At 38.2% G+C, this 27,320-nt stretch overlaps 1 protein-coding gene across 8 annotated transcripts in view; it reads right to left on the reverse strand.

The window, feature by feature from the left end:
* eml1 (EMAP like 1) overlaps window positions 1–27,320 on the reverse strand; it is a 75,247-nt gene that overhangs the window by 29,295 nt on the left and 18,632 nt on the right. For 2 of the 8 annotated variants that reach the window (XM_088925056.1, XM_088925054.1), the window contains exons 1-4: window positions 24,702–25,101; window positions 3,197–3,379; window positions 2,314–2,379; window positions 340–469 (exon numbers count right to left, since the gene is read on the reverse strand). In XM_088925056.1, the coding sequence (XP_088781182.1) occupies window positions 340–469; window positions 2,314–2,379; window positions 3,197–3,379; window positions 24,702–24,768 (446 nt within the window). In that variant the 5' untranslated portion in view covers window positions 24,769–25,101. Of the gene's footprint in view, window positions 1–339; window positions 470–2,313; window positions 2,380–3,196; window positions 3,380–24,701; window positions 25,102–27,320 lie in introns of those variants that run through there. The other 6 variants (XM_088925059.1, XM_088925052.1, XM_088925058.1 and 3 more) reach the window with 3 other exon arrangements.

Consider the following 27,320-nt stretch of genomic DNA (forward strand, 5'->3'; position numbering starts at 1 on the left):
TGACAAAAACTTAAGCTCTTCTGTTCTGCTTCTTTTCTGTTTTAATCTGCCTTTTGAGTCTCTGGTTAAAGGCAAAATATATTTGCCTTTACAAGGCCAAGAGCTGCATTACAAAAGAAATGGAATCATGAAGAAGAAGAAATGGAAGAGACTGAACATGTGTTCTGTCTCTCCCACAGGTTGGCTTTCTGATCTGGCTGGTTGAAGACCACAGAGTCATTTGAAGACATTTTGCTTTGCTTCTACTGCCCATGTAGGAATGTATAATGTGACTCAATTGGGAGTTATCAGTCCAGGGTCTTTCACTCCAGTCTTACATGTCATCCAAGGCAGTCCTACCTCTTGGTTGCTGGTGATGAGGTGTCCTTCCTGGTGCCAGAGGGAGATGGCAATGTGCTGGTTTTCTTTGGTAGGACTGTGCCATTGTTTACGGTCGGCCTCAAGGGCAACCCCTGCATCAGGGGTCTGGCTGCAAAACAGAGGAAGAGCAAAAAAACAAATTACAGATGTGACAGCAGCAATTTTGTACTCGGTAGCTAATGCTAATTTAATCTTGATAACTTTTTATGTAAAACCACACAGAGAATGGATAATAAATTAAGGCCAGATCAGTTGTGCAGTTGTGAAAGTGTAAAAACAACACAGTTCAGAATGCATTAGAGTACAAAGGGATTAACCAGCTATGACTCCCAGACATTTTCTTGTTTACTAAGAACCAAGGCACCTCACTTCACCTCCTGTACAGAATGTTTGTCAGTGGAGAAATGATTGAACTTGGGTGATGGGAGCACAGGCTTTCAATCTTCCACTACTGGTTCTCACAGCAATGCACAGAAAAAAAAACCTACACATAAAGGCACAATAGCAATTAATCACTCTGTGGTCCCTCTCTGGGACTTTACTGTCAAAGGAAAACACAGAACACATTGTTAAGCACTCAACAATTTCAGTGGAGAAATGCAAGCTTAAAACGTGAGGCTTTTGGTACCCAGGGGAACTCTGTATATGAAAAATTTAGTGATTTGTTTGATGCACTGGAATACCCCAAAAGTCCATTTCAGCATAAAAATCAGGTAGCATAAGGCAGTGACTAACAGATAATTTAATTTATTTTTTTAATAATCCTTGCACTTGGAATGTCATGAATAGCAAACAGTGTGCGACTGGATTTGCCCATTTCTTGATTTACTGTGGCATAACCGAACTTTATTCCAGAGGAACTAGGCACAATGCAGCTAACATTTTTTTCTCATCTCAGTACGCTTTTGTATTTTTATGAAGCAGAGTTAGAGAACAGAAGGAAACAGATTTACCTCCACCAGAAAACAGTACAGGGGTGAGATTCATTTTCAGCTGGCTACCAGCATGTGATATTTTAGCAGCAACTCCAAACTGAGTGAGAGACACAGAGAGTGAACAAGCTGATGTGAAGAAGAGCTTCTGTAATCTTCAGGTGCCCCTCTCAATTCTAAATTTACTAAATGCAATCCATCTTTATTAATATCTCAAGACAAGAAAATAATCTCTATTTAACTTCCAAAAGACTGTCCCAGTGTAAACCTACATTTTAAACACTTTGGAACTGTTAAAAACTGTGGTCTTATTCACAATTTAGATCACTATGAAACTGCTTTTCACACATGCAGAAGCTTTTCCTTGCAAATTGGAATTATTGTATATTACTGTATATGTTTAAATAAATACCTACTCTTCAGCACAAGCTGGTTACACTGATAAGGTCTGTTACCTTAAAATCATAGACTCTCCATTCTTTGTCCAATATAAACAGATTTATTATATATATATCTTCAAAAAGTCCCCTTTAGAGCATTATTCTTATTTTGTTTGGCTGATATCCAATGCACCTCACATTTACAGCCTTTTATAAAGCTGGACATGGTTACTGGAGCAAACTGAGTGAAGTACCTTACTCAAGCATACAACAGCAGTGCACCACCCAGGAACAGAACCCTAACCACCATTCCACAGTGCTGCCGGATTGTGGCGTGAAAAACCTATCTGTGTTATGAGTACATGCACAGTTTGTGGTAAAGTGAGGCAAGACACCTCCCAAGATGACAGAAAGAATCACAACCTTGGCAACACTTCACCTAGGATTGAAACATCAATAACACAATACTTTAACAAGTTAAAAGCCTATATAAATTCTGAACATGCCTTTATTATCTGCAGAACATACACCTCTCATTTGCAGTTACTATTTGTATTATTAGCGAGTGCACGATGCAGAGACAGGCCCAAAGGTTGTGAAGTCACAGAACAACAGGCAGAACTATTGGGGATGCTTCTTACCTGGCTTGTCAGTACTGCCTGATTTAGCACTCTCTGTAGGAGTGGATTTTTTCACAGCAGTCTGGTCTAAAGAGGCCAAGAGTTAGCAAGGAAAGAGAAAAAGAAGAAGGAAGAAGGAAATGGAAGAGAACTGAAGAGAAAAACTGAATGGGGGGAGGGAGCAAGACCTGAAGAAGGGAATGGGGTACAACTGGAATGAATACAAGAGGTTCTCATTTTGCCAATTTGAAAAAAAAACGGGGTATAGTTTGATATCCTTTGTGAGACGCATTGAGGACAGCCAGCTTGTGACTAATGCTCTCAATGCTTGAGTTGCACAGCTCCTTGGCCATAAAAGCATCCTCAGATCAGACTATCACAGGCATTACTAAATTTCAATTTAATTTCAATTTTGATGATCCAATGTGGCATAGAAAATACAAATTGCTCTGCATCACGGTCACTGAAATGGGTGAAAAGCCGTTGTATGAATGTGTGGGAGACAGGGGAATTCACGTTTATGCTAATACACTGCCTGCCAGTCCTTTATTTTTATAAATGAAAATTAAGACTATTGCCTTAATTACACATTTGTATGGACGGACTTTTTTTATTAAATGTTTATATTCTAAACACAACAGATTCCTGAGTGTCAAGAATATTACTTAAAGAGCTCAAGAGAACGCATTTTGCTTGTGAACCACAATGTGATGAAGAGTGTTCTCAAAAATATTAGGGCTAAAGGTGTACATACACATCTTCACTGTTTCAGGAAGAAAGCTTTTCTCAGTTTAGTGAGGCAAATTTTAGTGATGTAAAAATATAATTTCCCAGGATGTGGGGGAACACACTAGCGCTCCCGAGAGAAAGGCAGTGAAAGACAAGTGTAGAACATTGAGGATACCTTTGGTGGGTCCTTTTCTGTTCAGCATGGCCTGCTGCTCCTCAGAAATGTTGAGCCGTCTGACAACATCAGCCAACGCCGACTTCAACAGCTGGATTTCATCCTCCTGCATCTGGACGCGCTGCTCCAGGGAGGCGATGCGGTCCGTGACCTCCATGCTGCTGGCAGCCGAAGCACTGTCATCTGTGTAGAGACACAGCAGAAACAGGGGGAGTTCAGCTAGTGCTCAGGACGGAGAGCCAGGAACCGGGGCACACAAAGAAACCAATGGCTCAACTCTGAATATAGTGAGCAATTCAGATGATGGTGATGTGTACAGAAGCACCAGAGTGAAGGAGACAGCCTAATTAAATAAACAACGAGGCACTGCAGCCATAAACAAGACAGATCATTGGTGTCTTTAAAGTGTTCCTCTGAAACAAGGCACTGTTGTAACAGCCTTCTGTACAAAACAAATCACAAACTACAAGACTCTGAAACACCAAAAATAAATGCCAATTAGGCAGCTTTTTTAGTTAGGTTCTGTGCAAAAGAACAGTTATCAACTCAAATTCCAGTTTCCTCTTCATTTACATAGAAAGACACACAAACAAAACATGACACAGCTGCCTGTATTCTGGAATGGAAGCTATATGCATAAACTAAAAATATACATTCATTTAAAAATAAATAAATAAAAGTCTTAAAGAGAAATTAGTGGAATCCGATTGCGTTCATTGCACCAAAAGTAAATCATCAAATGGAACTCTGGTTTTTCTTATCCACAGTGAAGTAATGCCACTGACATCCCAATCAAGTTGTATTTGAATACATTACTGCAGCAAGAGGGTTTAATACTTGTCGGGGGAAAGTGCCAGAGTCAAGTACAGGAGTACAGGTGACAGGCAACCCATGTAGAAGGAAAGGGGTGGTTCTGCAATCGAGATGTAAAGGAGAACTTGGAGAAGCTCCTTCTGACATCCAACCAGAAATTCAAATGGTCCAGCTCAAACTGTATGTCTAAAGAAGAAATACAGTCTGGCAACAAGCATTCTGCCATGTGTCCTTTAGAAAAGTGCAACCTCATAGATCGATGGTGTTGCGTTTGCTAGCAGTATATGCTTACGTTTTGCAGAAATATAACCTGAGCAATTAGAAAACTGTAAGATATATCACCTTCACCTGAGTGAACAAAACCTGCAGATGACTTGAGCTGCATTTAAGTCATTCTAATTAAAAATTAATAGAAAGAAGAGTTCAGATTGCTCAAGAGACAAACATCAGAAGAAAATCACAATAAATAATGAATCAGTAGGATGCTACCGATAGTTTGTACAACTAGAATAATATTTTCCATTTTTACAATGATTATGATGGCATGTAAATATCAAACATTTAAACAACTAAGTACTGTGCTGATGCCATTTGTAGCCTGATAGCAACACAAATGATCTACTGTACTACAGTTATTAAATTCAGAAATTAAAGACTGTTAGCCTTTATTAAGGAAAAAGAGATAAGCAGAATCCTATAGTAAAGGTTGACAGGCTCATGAAACAGTTGACACCTTTAGTAACTCCTGTATCTCGAGAAATGGAACAAAATGGTAATTGAATTTGCACAACTAAGTACATTTCATTGGGAATTTGCTACAGCATCATTTCATCATTTCCATTTGTGTGGAAATGTATTTCTCACACTGAGAGCCCACTGTGGTTAAGAAACCATCTTCATATAATATGTATTCACATTATTGTTTGGTAAGTCCTGCACAGTTTAATGAATTTAGTAACATGCTATTGTCCTGCGTTCAGTATGTTCACCATATTGACTATAAAACCTGATGAATGTCAGGTTGGTGGGCTGAATTTATAGACACAGGGATGCCTTTAATTGACACCTAAGATTATCCATTTGTTTATCCCTTTTCCATCCACCTTATCTAGTACAGGGTTGCAGGGGAGGTGGAGCCTAACCCAGCAAGTAATGGACACAAGGCAGGATACAACCTACATGCGACCCCCAATCCATGGCAGGTCACACAGAGGCAAAAACACATACACCAGGGCCAGTAGTTTACAGAAGCATGTGTACAAGTTATGTCTTTGGACTGTAGGAGGAAATCAGAGCATCCAGAGTAAAACCTGTGCAAAGACTAAAAGAAAATATCATCTCTACTCAGACAGCCCCCCAGGAATTGCACCCAGGACCCCAGTGCTGCATGGCAGCAACGCTAACCTCTGTGCCACCGTTCTGCGCACCTGAAAGCATCATTAAAAGGATATATTACAGGTAGAAACACATTCCACAACGCTGACAAACTCATTTAGAGATTCCAAACTTATGGTTGGAAAATATCTTAAATAAAATGTGATCAACACCTCCTAACCAAACACAAAAGCAACTTCGGGCCTGAAATTAATGCTGCACACAAGATCTATTAGTTACATATACATTTGTCAGAATGTAGCTAATGGAAAAACAATCATATGTGAGTCAACCCTTGCTACTACTATTCTGCAGACCTGCCATATTAATCTAAACGTCCCTGGACCTAAGACAAAGCCCACAAAGGATGAGCTGAAAATGATCCAAAAGAATAAAAAAAAAATCTAACTAGGCAAATGAATTCACTGCCTCCGACATCAGCAACCTCTTCCCAGACCCCCACTACGCCGCAGCTCACTTTAAATTCAGACTGCACAGCCACTCTAATCAGAAACATTAATGTCCCCTTGTGATTAATGTCCTGTTCTAGATAAGCTTTGTGATGTTACAGAATTTCATCCTTGTAGATACCATTTGATGGCCACCACACCTTTAGACACAGAGCCTTATTGTAACGGAAGATTAATTTTGACGCAGATGGAAAATTTAGACAGAGGTGAAAGAAGTGAAGTCAGCACAGGCTCAGCTATATCTGCAGCTCTATTGGGCTTCTAATTAAGAAACGAGTTTAGAGTTCGGCACACAGGGAATTTCCCCAATTCTACTCCCCTACCTCTGCCAACTTCCTCATCATTGAGTGCAAGAAGTCTCAGCACCACGCTGCAATCCCTTTGGTGATTTGTCTTCAACAGAAGGGGATATTCCCACCTTCTAGGCAAGCATCCTAAAAAACACCTTGATACATCAGCAGCAGTAACCACTCAAGATTCCCCTGCCTGCCTTTGTTCACAAACTAGAACCCTGTTCCAAACTGACTGTCTGCCTGCTACAGTTTTGTAGAAGAAAAAATAGGTTGACAGCTTATATGGCATGGCTCGGCTAAACTTGCTAAATGCTGCTGGATTTACATTTACATTTTACTTACATTTTCCAATGGGCACATCTATCAAAACACAAATGATTCAGAAGAAATTGCAAGGAAGTACACTGAATACCTTTAATATGATAGCATGCAAATGCTGTGGGCAAGAGAGCAAGGATTATTTCCTTCAGATATCTCCCAGCTGATGTACCAGTTAACTTGTTAATATTGCACAAAAGAGTGAAAAAAATGTGTGTAGGAGATACTGGCCTCCACAGCACTGTTCCAGAGATGAACAAAAAATTAATATGCCTAGTAAAAAGCACAAGCACTGGTAATCGGGAGGGAAAGTTGCTCAGTTTCGTTTCTGAACAGAAAAATTTCCATGCATTTTTGCACATTACATAATCCCCCTATTTTAGTTATTTTAGTTGGTTATTGGAGATGTGGCATCAGGAAGGTCTTTATCTTAATTAATTTCGAATACAAGTTATTTGAAAAATGATCTGGACTCTATATTGGTCATCTACAATAGTCTACATAAACTGGAACAGTGTGTGTGTGCAGAAAAGGAACAAGTAGAGGTTAATTCCGTGGTAAGAAAAAGAAAAACAGTTTCAGCTGCTGAGCCTTCTTTGGGAGCGAGCACACCTTCATCTCAACAGCTGAAACACTCCGTTTTCTCTTTCTGCTTTTCGGCATGGAACTAACTTCTGCGTAATCCCATATATCTTATTATAGGTCAATCTTTTGCAGCCTCCTTCATGACCCTATGAGGGCTGTTGTCCATTCTGAGAGGAACATTAACGCACTCAGCAGATTAACATCACCTCAACAAGACATTGCTTTGCACCCACAACTAGATGGATATCCGACATCCAATCTCATCCAATTACAACAGCAGCTCCCAGTGGAAATCAGATGGGAAAACACACTTACTCTTCATCTAAAAAACTCCAACCCAATATTTCAACAGCATCCTACAACAGTGTCCACTTACCATGTGTCATGTCAAGCATGTGGGACACTTTAGTTGGATATCTACTGGACCTAAATCATCTTGAATTCAATTTATTTCTAATAAACAAAGACCTGTCTACTAATGAGTGCCTGAACTACAGCCATAATACTGGACCACATCTTTTGCACTATAAAAATGTTTCAATAACACACACATATAGACATCCGAGAATATAAAATTACACTTCCACAGCAGTGAAACCTAAACCCCAGTCCATTTTCCTTAAAAATATTTCTTCCGTAAATAATAAAATAAGAAAAAAGGCTAAGTTACATTTATGTTCTTAAATGGAATTAGTGTGTCTGTGCAAGATTGTTTAGGTTATTTGCAAGGCCCATTAAGTTCTTCAGTGTAAGGCATTAACAAATTAACATCAGCAAATGGTTATAGGTCTTAAAGGTTATATTCATGCCATAGTCATTGCTTTCATGCCTTCAGGGTAACAGTATAGTAGAGCAGATACAAAAAGTAGCAGGAGGAGGATTTATACAAGGCAGCAGCAAAGATAAATAGGCTATAGTAATTCTTTAATCATTAGCTTAATGTGCTTCATGTAATTGTTTATATCTGCTCTTCCTGTCTTTTTAACAAGTGAGCTTTGGCTTGTTAGCAGTCTGAGAGGCACATTAATAATAGAGGGGCTGTCCAGAGAGCAAAGCGAAAGGCTATAAAATCACATCTTTCCTTTTCACTCGCTACCCAACTGAAAGAGTTCCTGGGTTTGAAAATGGGCTCATTGCACAGACAAGAGAACGGTGATGTTTCAGTGCCCTTAAAAGTGTCAAATGCTCATCACTGTGTCAGTGTATGTACAGTAAATATCAGGTCTTGCATTATAACTTGTCATGGCAGCTACTACAGTTGATTCATACTCACTAAACAGAAGTGCAATGAATCACAAGGTTTGTCTCAAAATTAAATTTACCAAAATACTCATTATTCTTCTGTAGTTTATTAGCTTTAGCATTTTCTGGTCTACATTCACTAATTATGATGGCTTGCAGAGAAAGACTGCCTTAAGACCCATTCATTTTATAAAATCATACTGGTCAGGTATTTTTTCTCTCTTGCAGTAAACTGAGTCAAAAAACTAATAAACAGGTGAAACTCAGACTCAGAAAGCCTATATAATATTCCAATCAATTCCTCACATCACAGAAGGTCAGTGGCTACTGCCTCATTTCTGGTATAATCCCAATATTACCTTGCACTCAATATTGTCCCAACTTTAAAGAGCCAAAAAACTTCTTTTGAAAATTCCCCAAAACATGTTTAAAATTCCATTAATATACAATGAATAATTAAGATTCTTAAAAATATATATATTTATAAATTCAATAATGCTTTCATTCACACATATTGCTAGTCTGTTCGGAACATTCAGAGAAAAGGCTGGAGCTGCTGAACATTCTATTGCGGATCTCATCACCCAGGAGAAATTATGTTCAGTTTCATTAAGGACCCCTGGTCCAGAATTATCTGCAGACTGCTTCAGTGTTTTAACTTTGACTGAATAATTAAAAAGTGCAGAGTTAGCTGACAGGCGATTGATCATGAATTAGGTCAAAAAGCTCTTGGCATTTGGGCTTAGTGTTCTATTTCTAGCGACTGGTAGTGTAAAACTTTCCCTATCCTTAGTTTTGTTCTGCGGCCACAGTATGGGACTGCTACAGTTGAACTTGTATTGACATTAAAATGTTTGCAGTTAGATATGTTATACTGCTTTTGCTTTTCACTGTTTAGACTGTTTTAAATATTTTTTGTACAAGGTGAGATTTAACTTTGTGGACTATGCTATAGACTCTGCTGTCTCAAGCTGGTACCACGTACTTCACCTTGATTGTTCTGAGCTTTCCAACAGTTGCTCCATTCCACCCAGTCCTAAAAACAATTAATGCCATTGTGGATGGTAACCCTGTGATGGACTAGTGCCACAGAAGTGCCATGTACCCTCAACCCACTTAATGCTATAGACACAGGGATAGGCTCTGTCTTCATGAGCCTCTAGGCTCAGATATGGTCCTTTTTTAACAACTACATTAACAAAATAATACTGTATATACACTTAATTCTGGCATACTGTATGCAATCACTACTACTAAATATATTTGTCCCTGACTGTGACAAAATGCTCAAGTGTCTGAAATTAAGTTTGACACCACTTAGCACCACTACTGAACTTCAACCAATCACAAACATTATTAAACGTTGACAGAGTTTGATGTCAGCGAGGTTAGCCATGAGTGAGAATGCAATGGAGAGTGTTTTCGATTTAGAAAGTTTGGTCAGCGAAAAGCTACATCTAAAAAGATCTTAAGTGGCAAATAATGGTCTGGTAGTAAATTAAATTTGAAAACTGCTTCATATAAAATACTAGGATTCATTATTAAACATTCTTCTTAAATCTCAGAGGCTTTATTATTCATAAGATTAACATGAAAGTCAGCAAACATTTTAAAAACTGTTTTCGAAAAATGCCTCAGGGTGTTACACTTGAATGTGCAAATATTAATAGATTAGGATCTACCATGTGTCACATGCCTTTTACTATTCTTTTAAGCATCCTAAGCAGAGTTGCATTTTATCTTGCTAATACTCAACAAGCACCTACAGTACTGTGAATCGCCTAAATATTTGTATAATGCAGTATTGCTTTATACAAACATCACCATGGTATATAAAACAGTAATAATAGTAGCAGGGATCTCAAAATAATTTGTGCTGAGCTATTTATTTTGTTCAAATCCGTTTATCCCACAGGTTTGTAAAATGAGCATTGCTGGCATTCAATTGATATGTTTGATTAAACAGGAAAAAAATGATAATACAAACATTGCTTAATATAAGAAAAAATACAACATGTTGTTATTAATGAGATTTCGCATTCTACAGTACATCTCATAACTCGTGTGATGATTTTTTAGATTTCAGCTTGAGCACATGGCTCCTTTGTACGTGCTTCGACAAAAAATGTCTCTTTACCCCTGCACCTCACTGTCTCTCAGGACACCAACCCATTATGCCTGTCCCTTTCTGCTCACTTCCTCTTTGCTTTTGTGCCTTTTCTGCCTGGGACCAGTCAATACTCATGAGCTAGCAAATACATCACTTTCTCCATCCACGCCTGTTCTGACTCTTTTGCTTTATGAGCCTCTCTCTGACTCATGTCATTCCAAGGATCCTGTTTACTGCCATAAAACCCAGGCTCTTCAGCCACAGCGCAGCGACTGAACATTTTACTTCGGATTGTTGCTTGATAAACCAAGTGTCACGGGACAGTAAAAGCAGTGTGAAAAGGTAGCAGCCCTTTCTTCTCTCAAGCCGTCATGTCTCACATCAAACAGCTCGGCAGACTGATCTCATTCCAATGGATATTTCCCCTTCTTTAAAAAGCATGATTTCATTCCTCCACAAGTACAGTCAAGGCTCTGCTGGCTAACTGGATTTCGGCACCGACCACATTGGCAACTGGAAGGGGACAGCAGTAGGCAACAAAAAATCCTTTAGTATCCGAGGATGTTGGTGGAAGCTTTTAAGGTAATATGGGATGCAACATTAAACAGGGGAGGGGCTTCAGAATCTTAAATACCTGCTGTATTAATCACACATTTCTTGGTGACTATGTCCGATGATTAATACAGCTAACAAATGTTTTGTTTTCAAACAAATGATGGGAGAAAGATGGCAAAAATATAAAATGAGGCAAAGGAACGTTGAATATGGGGAACCAAAAGACCCTTTTAAAGACATCCTCGAAAAATTCATACCCAGTATCATAAGACTTTAATCAAGTCAGCAGTCCCTAACTAAACCACATAGATCAAACAAACATATGATTGGTCAGTTTTACAAAGCAAAAGCTTGAAACTTCAGGATCATGAACGATAATGATTGGTAAGCCCTGTGTCTACTGTTTACACATTAATTCTAATCATATGGTAATTATATTATATTCATCTTGTGTTTGAACAGGAAAGCTAGAGCTGACCTCCAGAAGCCAGCTATGTTTTCAAACTCTGCTGCTGAATTATCCTAGGGGGTGGTTCAACTGTCAGAAAGCATTAAAGAACGTTCCTCCAGTGAAACTGCATTGCACAGCAGATTTGTAAAAAACAAAACAGGAATGCAAATGCCTCTGATTGTGGAGCTATGCCAAGTTGCATCCACTTTCGCAGTGATTTCCCAGTAAAAAGGGAGAAAGGGCACGATTCAACAGTTACCGTAGGCACAACATATTTCAGTTTGTCTGAGTGTCTCACATTCTCCCTCTCCATTCCGGCACAGCCCTCCACATTGAAGAATGAAGACAGGAAGTGAGAGAAGCTCTGCCTTTCTTGCGAGTTGCCTTAGAGCTTGTTGACAGAAGTCACAGTTGATCAAGGACCCAGAACCGCTCTCCAATTATCTTCCAGAGTATCAAACCACTGAGTTAAAAAAGGAGAAAAGGGAAGAAAAAAACCCAGAAAGCAATCTGGTTTAATCCTAGCTGTCACAAAGCAGTGGGATGCCTGAAAGAAGCTTATTAGCTAATGAACTAGCAGATTACAGGGACTTGTAAAGGTTTTAGTTCCCATAAATAGATCTGGATGAGCACTGTGATTTTAAGAACTATGTCCGTGGCCTCTATAAAACATGACATCCTGCTAAACTAATACATGTTTTACACGTCTGTTTTACATTACTGTATCAAATTTCATAGTTGGCTGACATGTCTGATTAGCACAACATGTGGTTTGCTCCGTCCACCGGGGAACAGCGAGCTCAGTGAAAGACAATACTACACAGGTCTGTTTAAATCTGTTTAAAATGCCAGACATTCAAGTGTGTTCAGTCCAGAAACCATGTGTGTGCACCAGCAGCTATAGGAGGGTCTCCCAATTCTCAGGGTCTGGGACATGTAGGTTTTCTGTGTCTCTTTAAATTGGCAACAGCTTAGTGCTATGCAGAAGGGATGAATTGGTCCCATTATACCTTAATTGAATCAATTTAACACGTCTCTCAAGAGCCGTTCATAACCCAAGGAGACATAGAAAACCTGCTGGATTCCAAACCTTGAGGACCGGAGCTAGGAAAACCTGACCTAGAGTGTGTAACATACACAGAAGCAAGTCTATTTCTGCGAAAAAGTTGAATATGTTGAGTCAATCAAGTCAAGTGCCATTCCACCATTCATCATATTCTTATTTACACACACTTGAAACTTGAAGCTGTTCTGCAGGCTATCCTCTCCCTTCTTGTCCACACCTCTATCCTCGACTAGCTTGGAGGCGAGTTGAACTGAGAAGCTCATAACATGCTGGGGAATAATATTAGCATGCAAGCAGCCCCTTTTCTGCACACAAGTGGGACGCCGCTAACTGCGCAATAGAGCATCAGTCTTCTATGGTCACTGCATCTCATTTTGACATTGACAAGTTTCATAAAGCCCTGTGAGAAGCCTCAGTGAATGAAAAGCACTATATAAATGTAATGACTATTGTTCAGCAGATAATCCTCTAGTCTCTGTCAGAGCAGACTGGGTCCTCGGTGCCAGTCCGTAGAAGGGGATGGCTGCTGGGCCCCCAGCAATCTGAGGTGGCACAGGAAGAAAGGGCATGCAATTCAGAAGATGATGCTATTTATCTTCAAAGCCTTATTCAGGACAGAAATTGGCACATTGCAAGGAGAGGATTAGTGGGATATTGAGCCGACATCTTTCAGCACACTGGTTATCTTAAACCTCGGGGCTTCACAGAGGGATTAGTGCTCTTTTAAATTCAGGTGTTTAGTTTTATCGGCATAATAGAAATTTCTTGGACTAACAACACATCGGGGGTCATTAAGTCATGATATTACTATATTTCTTGAGCTGGATTCTTTCATTTTTAATTCATCATTCTTAACGTTTGCGTTTCGGGTGGGTTGCAGTTCTAGAAGGTGAAAAATCAACATTAATTTCAGTGCAAAACGTTATGCTTTATTTTCAAAACATCAAAAAAACATAGTAGTAAACTGAAAATGTTGAAATTGTTAGCTTTTGGAAATTAAAACGTGCTAACATCTGTATTTAAAAATATCTGTTCCAATTCAACCTCCTACATGAGTCAGAAACAACTAAAATTTACCTCTTTTAAAAAAAATAAACAATTTAGGAGGATACACTGCTACTATTTAACATCTACACCAAAGAAAACTGATCTTGAAAACGTGATTGTTTTCAATGGAAAGAATCAATTGCACACCATTACTGCACAGACAGTGCAGAAGGAAAACAACAGAGAGAACATGAAAATTTTGAGGATTATTCAGGGCAGTGAATAAAAGATGCAGTTAAGCATCACAGCTTTGCATCTCCTTCTGCTGTTCTAAATCAATACGATTTCAAGATGGAGAACCTAAACGTACATAGCAGTTTGTACATACCAGGCTTTAAAACAGAACCTCATCTCTACTATCCTTATGCCATTTGGTTTTCAGAAGCCCTATTTCACAGCAAACAGGCAGACACACCAGCACAGTGTAAGAACAAAGATAGGGAATAGGGAAACTAGACGCAACAAAATACAAACCACCAACACTATGACACCTTTGTTTAAATGGTAACAGACCAGGAAGAGACCTAAATTTTATATCACTCATTCAAGAAAATGTGAGGAAGAGAATAACTCTATCATGGACTTTGAAGGAGAATACACGTATAGTATATGAGTTTGCTCAAAAAACTTGTATGTTTCAGTAGATTTAAAATCAATAATAAAAGCACTCATTTAAAGGTCTGAAAATGAAACTAAAATGATGTGCAAAAATGGCAAAAGGATTTGATGCAGACTGTTTTGGGTCCTATGTACAAATTGTATCCTGAGGCAAACAATAGCCCCTTTTCATTTCTTATGTTTATTTTATTGATTTGGTAAAAGAAATGAACAGAGCCTTCACTGATAATTCATTAAAGTGTTTGTTTGCAGAATGTGCACATAGCCTGCGTCTGTTCTGTGAGACCTTGCTTGCTTACCCAACAAGCACAGCATTATGCATGTAGCAAACAGTATAAAACAAAAGGGTGTGTCTTTTCCAAATACGGAAAGGATTTATTGTTGTTTTTTTTATTTTAAATATCAAGATTTTGATCTCAAAGTGTCCATGAAAAAATGCAAACTTCCAAATCACAATATCAAAAACTTTTAACTACTAGCATTTTCTTAGAAGACCACAATCAAAAACACCAGCATGTTTTAAATGTGGTGAAATGGAACACTCTCCAAATCCACTACCTTCACATCATATTTAAGATAGAAGAACCAGAATACAGCAATTGGAAGACTAGGTGTCCCTCTCTCACTACATTTTTTTCAATGATTTGTATTTCATAACCAAGGCTCCAAAATGATTCATTCTTACTAAAAATCTCTCCACAGCATTGACATGCTGTTCACTATCTCTGTTCCGTGGTAACCTTCTTCTAGTTTCATTTTCACATTATCCTCTGCGATTGGGTATCCCTGTGACTGTGCTGATGGACACTGCATTGTTACTCTGTTTCAGGTCAATGTATTTACAAGACAATCATTCTCTCCTCTGAAAATGAGATTCTTGCCTCAGGGGATTACGACAGGCTTGAGTGAAAAGGAAAGTTTTGTTTTTATGGAAACTTTGCTGAAGATAAACAGTTGCACACCCAAGAAGATGCTAATGAAAATGGTAGACAAAGTATTTAAAAAAATGTAACCAAAATCAAATTTAATAAAGGCTGCATTAGGACACTGTCAAGACATTTAAGCAGATTTGGTTTCACCAAGAAGAAAGTTGGAAAAAACATCTGAATTTGTAGGAAGACCTCTCCAGAAGAAGAAAAAGAAAAATCTGGAGTAATTATTTACTTTGTAGCACATTATAAGGTAAGAACATAAGAAAGAAAACACAAAAGGAGGCCATTTGGCCCATCTACTCAGATGATAATACACATATTATTGATCCAAGGATGTCATCCTGATGTCTTGATAGAAACCAGTATGTTTCCTTAATATGCTTAACCATGAACATTGTACTATGCTGTACTGCTGTTGTATATAAAGTTAAGTCATAGCACTGCTTTCACCAACATATTTCTAATCTAGATGTCATTTAATCTTCTGCCATTTAAGGCACAGTAGACTATGTTTTTCTGGGCAAAATGGAATTTATGTTTTTATCAAAGTAATTTATATCAAGGGTTTGTTGAGTTATTTTACAAACTTTTTTTTCTAATTCTTAAATAACAATTATTCTGAAAAATATAATAATTAAACATTCGACCCTATTATTATAAAAAGAAAAATTTGACCACAGGCACAATAATGTATCAGTACAAACTTTGATTTTCAAACCTAAACCTGGAGAAAAGAAAACCCCCAAAACCTCCTTTGCAAGGTTACAGATTTGGACGAGTCAGTCCATGCTTTGCAATCTGCTTATCCAAAAATATTCCAAGTTTCATGAACTTTAAAAATATGAATATTCAGCAAATAGCTTAGCTATTTTGTTCTCCCTTGCCTCTCTCATAACGGCTTTTATAGGACAGTGAACACTAAATTTTTAATATTTATTTCATGCACCCGTAGACATTTTTTCTTAAATTAGCACTTGAGGCTAAGCAAGAATATTTTCATATGCCTTCCATGTTAAATATATTCTTTAATTCCTCAATTCCTCTGCAGGGCCTGAGGAGCTATACTTGTTTTGGCCAGATTTGCCAATTAATACAAGCATGTCCACTTTACATCAGGGAGTCTTTTATCATTGTTTTATGACGAGAAGCAATTATGAATCACTAAATATAGCACAAGGTATCTATTAGACCAGCCAGATTTAACTCTGCTTTCCTGAAATTAGGTTCAAATGGAAGAACTACACCCTGCCTATATAATCCTTAAAAGACAACCAACACAGCCACTGGGATCTTCCAGTGCATCCCAGATCTTTGCCATTCATGCTGCTTTCACAGACTTTCTCTGGGGATATCACTGCAGTAGGCTAACGTGGTCTTTGCTAAAGCAATCAGTCTCTTGACTATTTAGCATCATTAACATCTTCACAATCAGAAAACCTCTCAGCTACATTTCATCCTTAAAACTTCCTTCTGCTATTTCATTCAGCTGCTGGTATACTCAAGCAAAGTCACAGGGTATTACTTTATGCATTTTGACCATCTTAGTTACACTAAGAGACAAGATGCACAACTGCCTTTCACCAGATTTCTGCTCAGTTTTTGCAAATTAATTTTAAGTACATAATATGTCGGTAATTCAACTCAGATTTCTATAAACCGCTTTCTGGACACAGTGCAGAATGTTAATTCATGATTTATAAAGAATTCAACGTGGAACTAAATGAACCTCAATCTGAGGTTCTCTTTAAACAACTGCATGCACACATCTTTGTGGCTACCGAGGCAGGTGAAGAGTATAGCATGCAGCTTTTGAAAATGTCATACACACCAAGAGTCCTCAATCCACATCTGTTCGGAGCACAAGCCCCTGAAAACCTGGGAGAAGCTGTTAAATTTATCCAATTAAGCCAATGTGTTGCTGCTGTAGGTCCTTACAGGCCCAGTTAAAGCAAAAACTGCAAACATACTTATCCTTCAGAACCAGGTGTGGGGACCCAAACAGTGTAACTATTGTTATGTAGAGTATGTAGAAGCTTCAGGAGGGATGACAGCAGCCAGAGGTCTCCCTCTCCTCTGCAACTCTAATGCATAATTGTCCATGAAGTCACTTCCCGAAAAACTATAAATACTATACATGAACCCCTTCTCTCCTTCACATTTGTCTTCTGCATCCCTCCTCTCAACCTGTGCAGCTCCCCCCTGGTTAACTTCTCTCTCTTTATTGGAGACCTGACTTCCTCATCATACAGCTGGGCAGTTGATCCTCATCAAGCAAGTTAAGCCTACGTTTCTCATACCTAACTCCTCGATAAACACTCCTGAAGGCATTTTCTTATTGGATGAGGTTATTCCTTACAAAATATTACACATCATTTGTGTGTAATTTTTGTCTTTATTTCTGCAATTTATAGAAAGTGTAACCATCCGTCTTGTATTTGTAACCAAAAGACAGCTGGACTTCCTCAAAGGACCAAACTGCATCAGAGAATGTGAACACCTGCTCACCAGCTGAGCAAAATAAAGAAAAAGTATCTAGTTAAGTGTGCAGATCTGTACTCTTCTGTTTGTCTGTTTTTTAAAGCATGAAGATTTTTTTGAACAGTTGTATAATTAGATTGGTTGAGTCACTGCTTGAGGTCACAATGTCATATTCCGTGATCTACGATCCAGTCTGGTCCTTTGAACAAACAGCAGGTACACTTCATCTCTGAAATGACAGGCATGATTACATTTACTGGTCATTTAAAATTGCCCTTTACAATGTACATTTTTGGAAAATGAAACATTAAATTTGGGGATCCTGATAATTAATAAATTGTATTTAATATTATATTGACAGGTGTAATAACATGCCTGTAAGAAGACACCATGTGCCATGTTTTATCACAACTGTTGCACAGATCCTCTGTACTCAACTGCCACAGTTGAAGGGATGATATACATAAAAAAATGGGCTGTCTGCTTCTTTAAAGGAAACAAAAACCTACTTTATAATCAGAGGTACAGTAGCCTTAGTATAACTTAGCTAGTACAACAATCTAACACACTGGATTTCACCACTCCTGTTTTAGACTGAAAAATCCCACCCTTTGTCCATAACAGACAGCAGAAATAAATGTCAGTAATGTGTTTCATTTTATGCTGACAATTGCCCTGCACTTGGCTCAAATCCACATGCATGTCCACTTTTTTAGTCCCATGAAATGCACATGCGGCCCTTAGCTAGTTGGCAAAGGTCATTGTTCTCCACTTCCATAATTCACTTCTCTCCCCTGTGTCTGGCCTTTATTATCACCTGGCTGTCATTTATTTCATTTCTCCTGCTGTCTCCAGGACATTTTATTGCATCTTTGGCGAGGGCCTAGGACACTATAATTCTTTGTCTAGCAAAGCATTAACCTTGCTGCAAGGGTGCTCAGGGTCAGCACTTTTAAGAAAGACATGTATAGTCCACCACATGAGCCCTCCTCATCTTCTGCCAGTAACCAAGGCTGTAAGCATGCACAGCCTCTAAGTCAAGGACTGAGACTGGGCCCAATAGATCACAAGAAATTCTTTGCCTTCCTCAATCTCCTGTTGTGTCAATTGTCCTCAGAAGTCCACTAAATCAATATGAAGTCAAGTCTACTAGGCTTATAAGCTGTATATTAACTAGAATGTTCTGCATTTCTATGTACTACAAAAGTATTGATAAATATATAGTCTACACTGTACTGTACTATGTGCCTTACAATCTTCAAAATATCCCTCTGCTGTGCTATGGGTTATAATGTTTTCGGATTTTATCATCACAAAACCTCATGATACTACTTCATAATAATATTACATCTATTACTCCAGTAACTAAAACATGGCTATATAAGAATAAAGCAAAGAATGCAAGAATCTGTGCCAAAAAGAAATGAGAGAGAGCTAAACCCTGGGTTGAACAAGCCTGTATCACAGAACTCTTCAGAATTAAAAATAGCTATTGTAATACCAGGCACATGATTGCTGGTACTGCAAGCTGGTAAATCCCCTGGCAACATCCCCCTGCAACAGCGTGGAATCACCAATCAGGCATGGCAATAAACAAAGAGAGCACAACCAGTGCAGGAAAGCCGATGCAGTTTATCACCAACCGAGAGGAGCCCTACTCCTGTGATCTGAGGAATCAGGACAGGGGAAGGACTATAAAGATGAAAACAGAACAATAAGCTGGATCTGTCTTTTATATGATGTAACCAGCCTTCCCTCCTTATCGTTCCCTTTCACCTACTTTTTTTTTGCTAAATGCTCTGCTTCTTTTTTTTTAATATAAAATGTCTTCCTCAAAATCAATATTAGCATCTGTTCCATACCTAGTATCATCTGTCAATCTCCTTGGATGCCTGCTACCGCCATAATTCCACTGTGAAAGGTATTCATCTACTTCTGTTCACATTTCAAACATGAATAGAATGAAATTTTTTAAAAATGTAAAAAAGAATAAACGGGCCCCAAGCTTTTTTTTCCCCAATTGCTCCCAACAAATAACAGCTGGAGATCAAATCGATGTGATAATACACAATAAATTCACTTTTTAAATAGCTCTTTCTCATAACAATCAATAGTGTATGAAAAAGGAAAAACTCGTCATTGTAGACAGAGGATATTCCAATAGTGACAGACAGAACAGAGGAAACAATTACAACACTGTGTAACAATGGGGAGTGGTAAGCGCTTCTGAAAACACTGAAATTAATTTCATTATTTAATAACTAAAACATTATTTACATTATTTAAAAGCTACATTACACCTTCATGTATTTATGTAGTGAACGGAGAGAGGGATATTTTTATAAAAAGCACAAGACATCTTACGAGAGAATTGTACTTTTTTTTTATTCTGTTGAGTATCATGGACTGATTTTGTTCACTTCAAAACAGAAGGTCTTCTGTTTTATCTGAAAAAAGATCATATAGTCTGAATGACATGACACAGAAAATAAAAAGATTTTGTGGTAAGCTATGTTTTTCTAAAGTAAACAGTATGAAACTAATGGACAATGATAATTCCCGAGTGAAGGGTTGGAGCAATTTCAGAGACTGCTTTTTACTGTATATACTGTGAGTAGTTACTGTATTGAAAATCTTAGCTCTGACTCAGCATGGATGCACTGCCAAAAGTGCTTAGTTTTAGGCTGTAATATAAGCAGAGGGTTAATGCTAATCTCTCCACAAATCTAGGCTAACAATTGACCATGGGCCTGTTAATGCCTTGAGACTGCTAGGCTCTGTGACACATCAGCTAATGAGTGAAGAGCAGAGTAGGCTGGAAAGGAACATCTGGGAAAATTCGGGAGTAAGTACTGTATGTTCCAGGATACCTCAAGCAGAGAGTCAAAAAGTGTTTAGGTATTGATTGTATTGAATGTGTTTATTGTATGGTGGTTCCCAATCCTGGTTCTGGTTACCCACACACCTGTTGTTTTTTGTTCCTGCTGAGCCCTCAGTTACAAAACCAAACCTTTCATAGACTTACAGTAATAGCAAAATTAATCTAGACTGTTTGGTCCTAGCTCTTGAACATGTTGGAGCTTTAACCGTATTTTTTTCTGTAAAATAAAATCCCAAACTTGTGACTAGAAACAAAATGCAAATATTCCAAAGAAGCAATGTCTTAGATTAATTAAGGCCTCGATAATATGATTAAGGCGGGATGGAATGAAAACCAGCATAGCCGATGCAAGCTATGCTTCTGGATTCACAACACATGAATTATGTATCTGGTCTATCTTCTAAATGTTTCTATATGTGGAAGAAATACTTGCATATTTCTTAGGTTCTGAAAGATGGCTGCTAACATGATTTCCATTCACTGCACAAGCACTTAGTAATTAAGTAATATAGTGTCATGTGAGTGTGTGCGTGCCCATCCAAACAGATGTGACTTACTGTACATGGCACGTCTAAAGACTTTCACAGGAAAGCTGTCAAACCCATATCAAGAGGTCAACTGAAAAATTGTACAGTCAGCAATGACATCACACACAGCTTAATACCTGCAACAGAACACAAACCATCTTACAGATCTGAGCACATTCTTGGCAAGTAATCTATCCTAGTGAAAGGACCTGGAATCATTTCCAAAGTCTTTGAAATGAAACAAATTGTAGAGTTCTGTGTTTGCACTACTCCTGTGAAGACATCACTTTTTCTTTTTTTCTGTTTTCTGATTAAACAGCTGCTCTTTGGAATTTTCTCCCTAAGGATGTAAGATGCATTTCTTCACTATCTCAATTCAATCGTATTTCAGTGCTATCTAATTTGACCAAGTTTGGCGATAACTTAAACTGCAATCACAAATTTCTTGATCAGTATGACAAAGAATATTTAGAAAGGAAAACCAACGCTTTTAATTTGCAGGTCTGTCTTCAGTTGAGATAAAGAATCACTGAAGCATGCATCATTTGTAAACATTTTCTTTTGAATAGATATTTAATTATTCCTCAACCTAAATGCACAGCAAACATCGATAGAAATATAAACTCCTCAATGTCTGACCATAAAGTAAAATGCCATTTCACTCCAGCTTTCTTTGTAATTAAGAAATGGACAATCTAATGAGAAACTCATAAATTGAGTTATTTAGCATCACAATAAACTGAGTACTTTGTGTATTCTATAATATTGATTTTTTAACAAGTAATTAGGTAAAGGGAATGCCAACCCACTCAATCGGAAAAGAGTATAGTGTATTAAAATAATGGCCATGGAAGGTATTCATCTAGATTAATAGGTCAACTATAGTAGTTCTGCCACAGATGCCACAGTTACTCATGAGAGTGTTCTCTTTCCTGACCTGGGGAATTAACTCTTCTTGGTGCAACACAGATTGATGTTTCATGGGAGAAAGAACCATCTACAGTGCACTGCTGTATAGAATTAAGAAAGCCAACAGCATTCTACTGAACAAGACGATGCATTCCAGGAGAATCCTGGAACAAATACAGTATATTACTTTTAGAAGAAGCTGCCATGTGCTTTCAGGGATCCATTTATATTTAAATATATTTAAATAGTATGATTCTTAGCTAGTTCTATTTTCTCTTAAAAAAACACTAAATAGCAAAGTGACTAATGTCCCCTTAAAAATCTATTGATCTACCTATATTATATAAGTCCCATTACTTATACAGCTGGAACACTTCAATGCCTCTCCAATTCCTAGCCCACTCAATATAGGTTTTAAGATCTTCATCTATAATTTACCAGACATCCAGAATTCTGCACCGATGACATGGCTCATAAGACGCATTAGAAACTTTAATATGACAACTCCACAGACTAGAGGGACTAAACCTCAGGAAATGGTGCTTTGATTGAGGATTTTGATCTGAGCCCTTTAAATAACCCAGTTCACCCAAAACTATCCAGAGGGGATTCTGATCTCAAACTTCATTTTAGGAAAAACAAAGCAGACATTCACACTGGTGGCCATACTTCTGTGCCAGACACCCCCGCCTTTTCACACGTACAGAACTGATGTAGAAGGGCTTCATGGGAAAAATAAATCTCAGGTCTCAAGAAGTGCCCAAACACAGTGCTGAAATGTAATGAGGACTCAAGAACTGTGAGGTGGGAGAGTACAAGACCTAATTAATAGACAGCTTCTGAAGACACCTTTCAACAAGCATTATTCACTTGTGTACAGAAATCCGGGCAGCCCAAGGACAAGGAACAATGTAAATACATAATTTATACTATTGCCATTATTAATTGATATTACTACTAAAAATGTCACCAGCAATTCACGCATTAGTGGTTGAAGTAGTAGAGTTATTGTCAGTAGATGTAATTTCTTTTAACCTTTTTAGATAATCTTGAGAGCTATAACACAGCAACAAGACAGAATTATAACATGTAACATGTAATATGAACAGAATCGAGATTGAATACAAACTCAACAAATATACAGGATAATTTTGTCTCCTTCATACGAGTTCACACCTGTACCTACACCTGTTTTTCTGGTTGGCCAGGTAAGATGCCTTACATTTCTGAACACCAGCAGTTTGCATCAGGTCAGGACAAACTCCACAGCTGAAGCAACAGCACTCTGTCACGTATAGTAGGTGTGCTGCCTAAGTTTGTCATTTAAGAACGCACTCATGAACTGTTTAACAAATGAGAGGTGAACCAACATTTTGACGCAGTTTTTCTGTGTTATACGTAACACAGATCATGCCATAATCCTGATGTTAGGTACACAGGTCAATTTCTTTCTTACTACACTTTTGTAAAAACATTCTGAAATCTTGAAGTTTTATATTAGACTTTCAACATTTATCAAGCTGTGGTTATTATCAGGGTCTCTTAAACATTTCAACTTAGTTTTATCGCACTTGTGAATAAACATAGCTTTTATTACAAGAAGTGTACTGATATCAGTTTTGCAAACAGAAACGTAACAAGCAATTGTTTTCAATCATTCTATTTACTCTGTTGTTTTACAGGCTATAATGAAGATTAATGAGCCTTCACTGAATATCTTCACAATAACCCCACAGTAGTCTTATGTCAGAGAACCAAACTTAGACAAAGACAATAAAACCAATATATTCTCCCACAAATTCATGCCCTCATCACCTATGCACTCGGATATTAACTAGAAATCCGTGTATAATAGCAAAGATCCACTAAGCTTAACTTAATATGTTCTTAATGACGACAGAGCCAGAGAGTGTGACAGGAAGGAGAAAAAAAACAAAAATTAAACACCACTTTGCAGATATACATGAACGACACAAGATAGAGACTCACTAAACTGCTCACACTAGACAAAGATACTAATACTGAATTCAGAATCTTTGAAAGATAACTAAAAAAGGACAAAGCAACACTTTTATATTAGAACATAATCTTTATCCACATGACCATGCCTGTATTTGTGAAATAACGGTAACATTAAAGTACATTCCTTCAACTAACATTTTTCTACGACCAGCTGCAACCCTTTATCCAGCCTAACATTGTTAAAACTATATGTAACTAAACACTCTCCTTAATTAAAAGCTCCCATTTGCTTCATTCATTTTATATATTCAACTGAAAACAATAGTACTGAATAAATACAAGGAACCACACGCAGGTTCAAGAAAGGTAAAATACAGCAACCTAATATCAATTTCATTTATTATTAACGATTCTGAAAACACCAGATGGCTTCTAATTAAAAGGCTGAAAGCTGGAAAAATTTCATCAGTTTAACAAGACTCCATTACTGTGTTTAAATCATTGTGCTCCCATAGGGATGAAATTAAAATGTATTTCGTCATACACTATTCATGCCAAAATTACAACTTGCTGCAGTTTTTCAAAATGCGCAAGCCAAACAGGACTGTTTTTCAAGTTTTCCTTTTGTCGTTAAGGCTCACAGAATTGGTTCCAAAATAAAGCTTTTAACCACGGGGACAAAAAAAGTTTCATTCTCTCAAAACAAAAACAAAAAATAAGTACAGCAAAATCTGTGAGCGGGGCTATGTCTTGCGCTTTGGCAAAAACAGCCCTGCTGAACTACTCTGGTGTCCAGTTTTTTAACCAGGAACAGACTCCTGTCAGCCAGAGAAAAGGGAGGAAAAAAAATCGCAAAGCAAAAGTGTGTAGTTACCATTGCAGAACTGGAGCAGCGACGAAGTGTCATACAGACTGCTATAGCTGGAAAACCCGTCCTCCATTCTAGACCTCCAGTCTCCCTCTCTCTCCCGTGACACTCCGTTACTTTAGTTCGCCTGCCACCGCAGCTCTTCCTCCATTCAACATCCAGTTTTCTTGGGTCGACCTGCCAGTGTCAGTTACCATGGCAACCCATTCACTCCGATTATGTCATGTGAACACAACCTTCTTTCTGAATGGAGTGTGGTTGGTGGTGGAGACAGAGGAGTGGGGGGAAAGTTAAAAAGAGCGTCTCTTTCTTTTTCAGGTTTTCTTCTCTCTCTCCCCCCCCCCCTCCTCCCTTTGATCCTTCCTTGTTTCGCTGTCCGCAGCTGTGCAGCGTTAAACCGTGTACTGATCTGTACAAGGAAACAAGCTTTGGAAGGCTTGGCTCTAAGGAGGGCTGGCTCAGAGATTTGAGTGTGTGTCAGAGTGCCTGTGTTGGTGCGTGTATATATAATGCCTCAGACACTCTGAAGAGCTGCCAAACAGCCTTCTCCAGTTCCGGCCTGACAGTAAATTTGGACCAGTAATAACTCAGTACTGAATTCCTTTCAAAATACAACCCCTCTGCCAAGAACCAATGAGCACAAAATACACACCAGCAAGTCACTACCTAATGAAAAACGGGGGGGGAAAAGCACAAATAAAAAGTGTGCATGGAAAAAAAAATGTAGCTAAGACTGGAAATGGGAGGAAGATGGAATTTAAAGCAAAACTCCACTACTCTTGAATTATACTGTAGGTTTATTTTAAATACATGCTATCTACAGAGGGGAGATTGTCAAGACAGAATATTAATGACAAGATAGCACAGGGATCAGTATAGGCGTTCACCTTTTTTGTAGATGCTTCTTGTGTTATGTGAAATTATACATGGGGAACTTTTTTTCCATTCGTAAATAGTGTCTTAACTCAAACCTTTTTTTCTTCAGTTAATTTAAAGTATAGAAGAAGTTTCCTTATACATTCACACAGAGAATAAAGATGATTAAGCAGCCAAACCTGTAGTAAGAACAGCTCCTCAACCAGTCCTGACAGGATGACATCTACTTATACGTAAATACACCCGACTATTCCCAGCTTTAGAACACCGCGTTATCTCTGAATGCCAAAGCTAGGGTTCAGTTCACTTTTTGTGAACAGCATCTTAAAACTGCTCTGTTAAAAGGAAACTCTAAGAACTACTGTTTTTCCCCACTGGCGAGAGAATGGGAAAGGCAGAAGGTGGAGAGAGAAATGTGGCAGAAAAAAAGGACGGAGGAATGAGTTGTTATAAAGAATGAAATAAAACGCAAACGTCAGACAGAGGTAAAGGAAACAAGGCGTTGAGGAGGTGACAAGCCGAATCAGGAGATAAGACGACCAAGTAACAGGAAGACTTTTTCCTGTTTTTGAATAATTTTAACCGCTTTATTCTAATTAAAGCGCAAAACAGAATAAACAATGCAGAAAAAAATGGGTGCTCAGAAAAACCGAGAAAAGGAAATGAAAATAACAGGGACTCTTATTGCAGAATAGTCTCCCGTACTGTGTTCTAGCCAGAAATCCCTGCGAGTCATTAGAGGCAGTCCCAGAGACTTGGCGGAGAAGAGGGGCTTAGAATATCTTGGACTTTTTTAAGCGATAAAAAGCAACATCTTATCCCCTCATACAAAATAAAATAAAAAAACAATATGAGTCTGCCCAAAAACAATCATATCCTGTAGCCTTATCTGTCTTTAAACAGACGGCTTTTTCAATGTAAACACCAAAGGAAAGAAAAAAATCAGGCTCTCAATTCGGGTGGTGAGTCTACAGAAGAAGCCACCGGGGAAAACCACTTTAAATTATTCATAGCCTCAGCACGGGTGGAAATATGCATAATGATAACTACATGGCCTATATTTACTCTTCAAACATTGTTCTTCCTTTCCAGACAACAAAAAGACACAACGCACATCCTGAGATAGAGATGTAATTCTGCTCATTTCTGACATGCCCTGCTGTCCATACAGCAGGGTGTGTTGCTCTTTGGATAGCTCAGTGCAGGCTCACTTCCACAAGACTCTCTCTAATTAATTCTCTAATTCAGTTTGTTGCGTGAAAAGGCTTAGGGCTTCTGGCTCAGTATGGAAGCTCTTTGTACATTGAGTGGCAGTCAGAAGCAACACATGTGGTATAAACCCCATAATGTATTAATGAGGCAGACTGCACATACAGGACAGGCATGTTCACAGAACCCACACTGTGCCACACAGGGATTAATTGCTTCTCTTCGCTATTCGCTATTTACTGGGGCACACCAAGTAATGGTTACAGTATAGAACCCATGGAACATTTTCATCTGTGGATTTTGTCTGAATAGTAATGCAAAAGCTATCTGTAATATTTTAGATTTTGTCCACTTGCTACGTGCTTCCACCTTCAATTTCATCCTCCATTATTATACACGGTGACACCTGTTAAAAAAATGGGATTAATTTAAAAATAAAAAGGGATTCGAATATATACAGAATTTAAACTTTATCAGAATCCTTTAGCAGAATGTAGATATGAATTACAGAGCTACGGGGGGGGATTATTTTCCAAGCAG

This window comes from Atractosteus spatula, chromosome 9 (genome assembly GCF_055471065.1).
Source record: "Atractosteus spatula isolate fAtrSpa1 chromosome 9, fAtrSpa1.hap1, whole genome shotgun sequence".
Classification (NCBI taxonomy): domain Eukaryota; kingdom Metazoa; phylum Chordata; class Actinopteri; order Semionotiformes; family Lepisosteidae; genus Atractosteus; species Atractosteus spatula.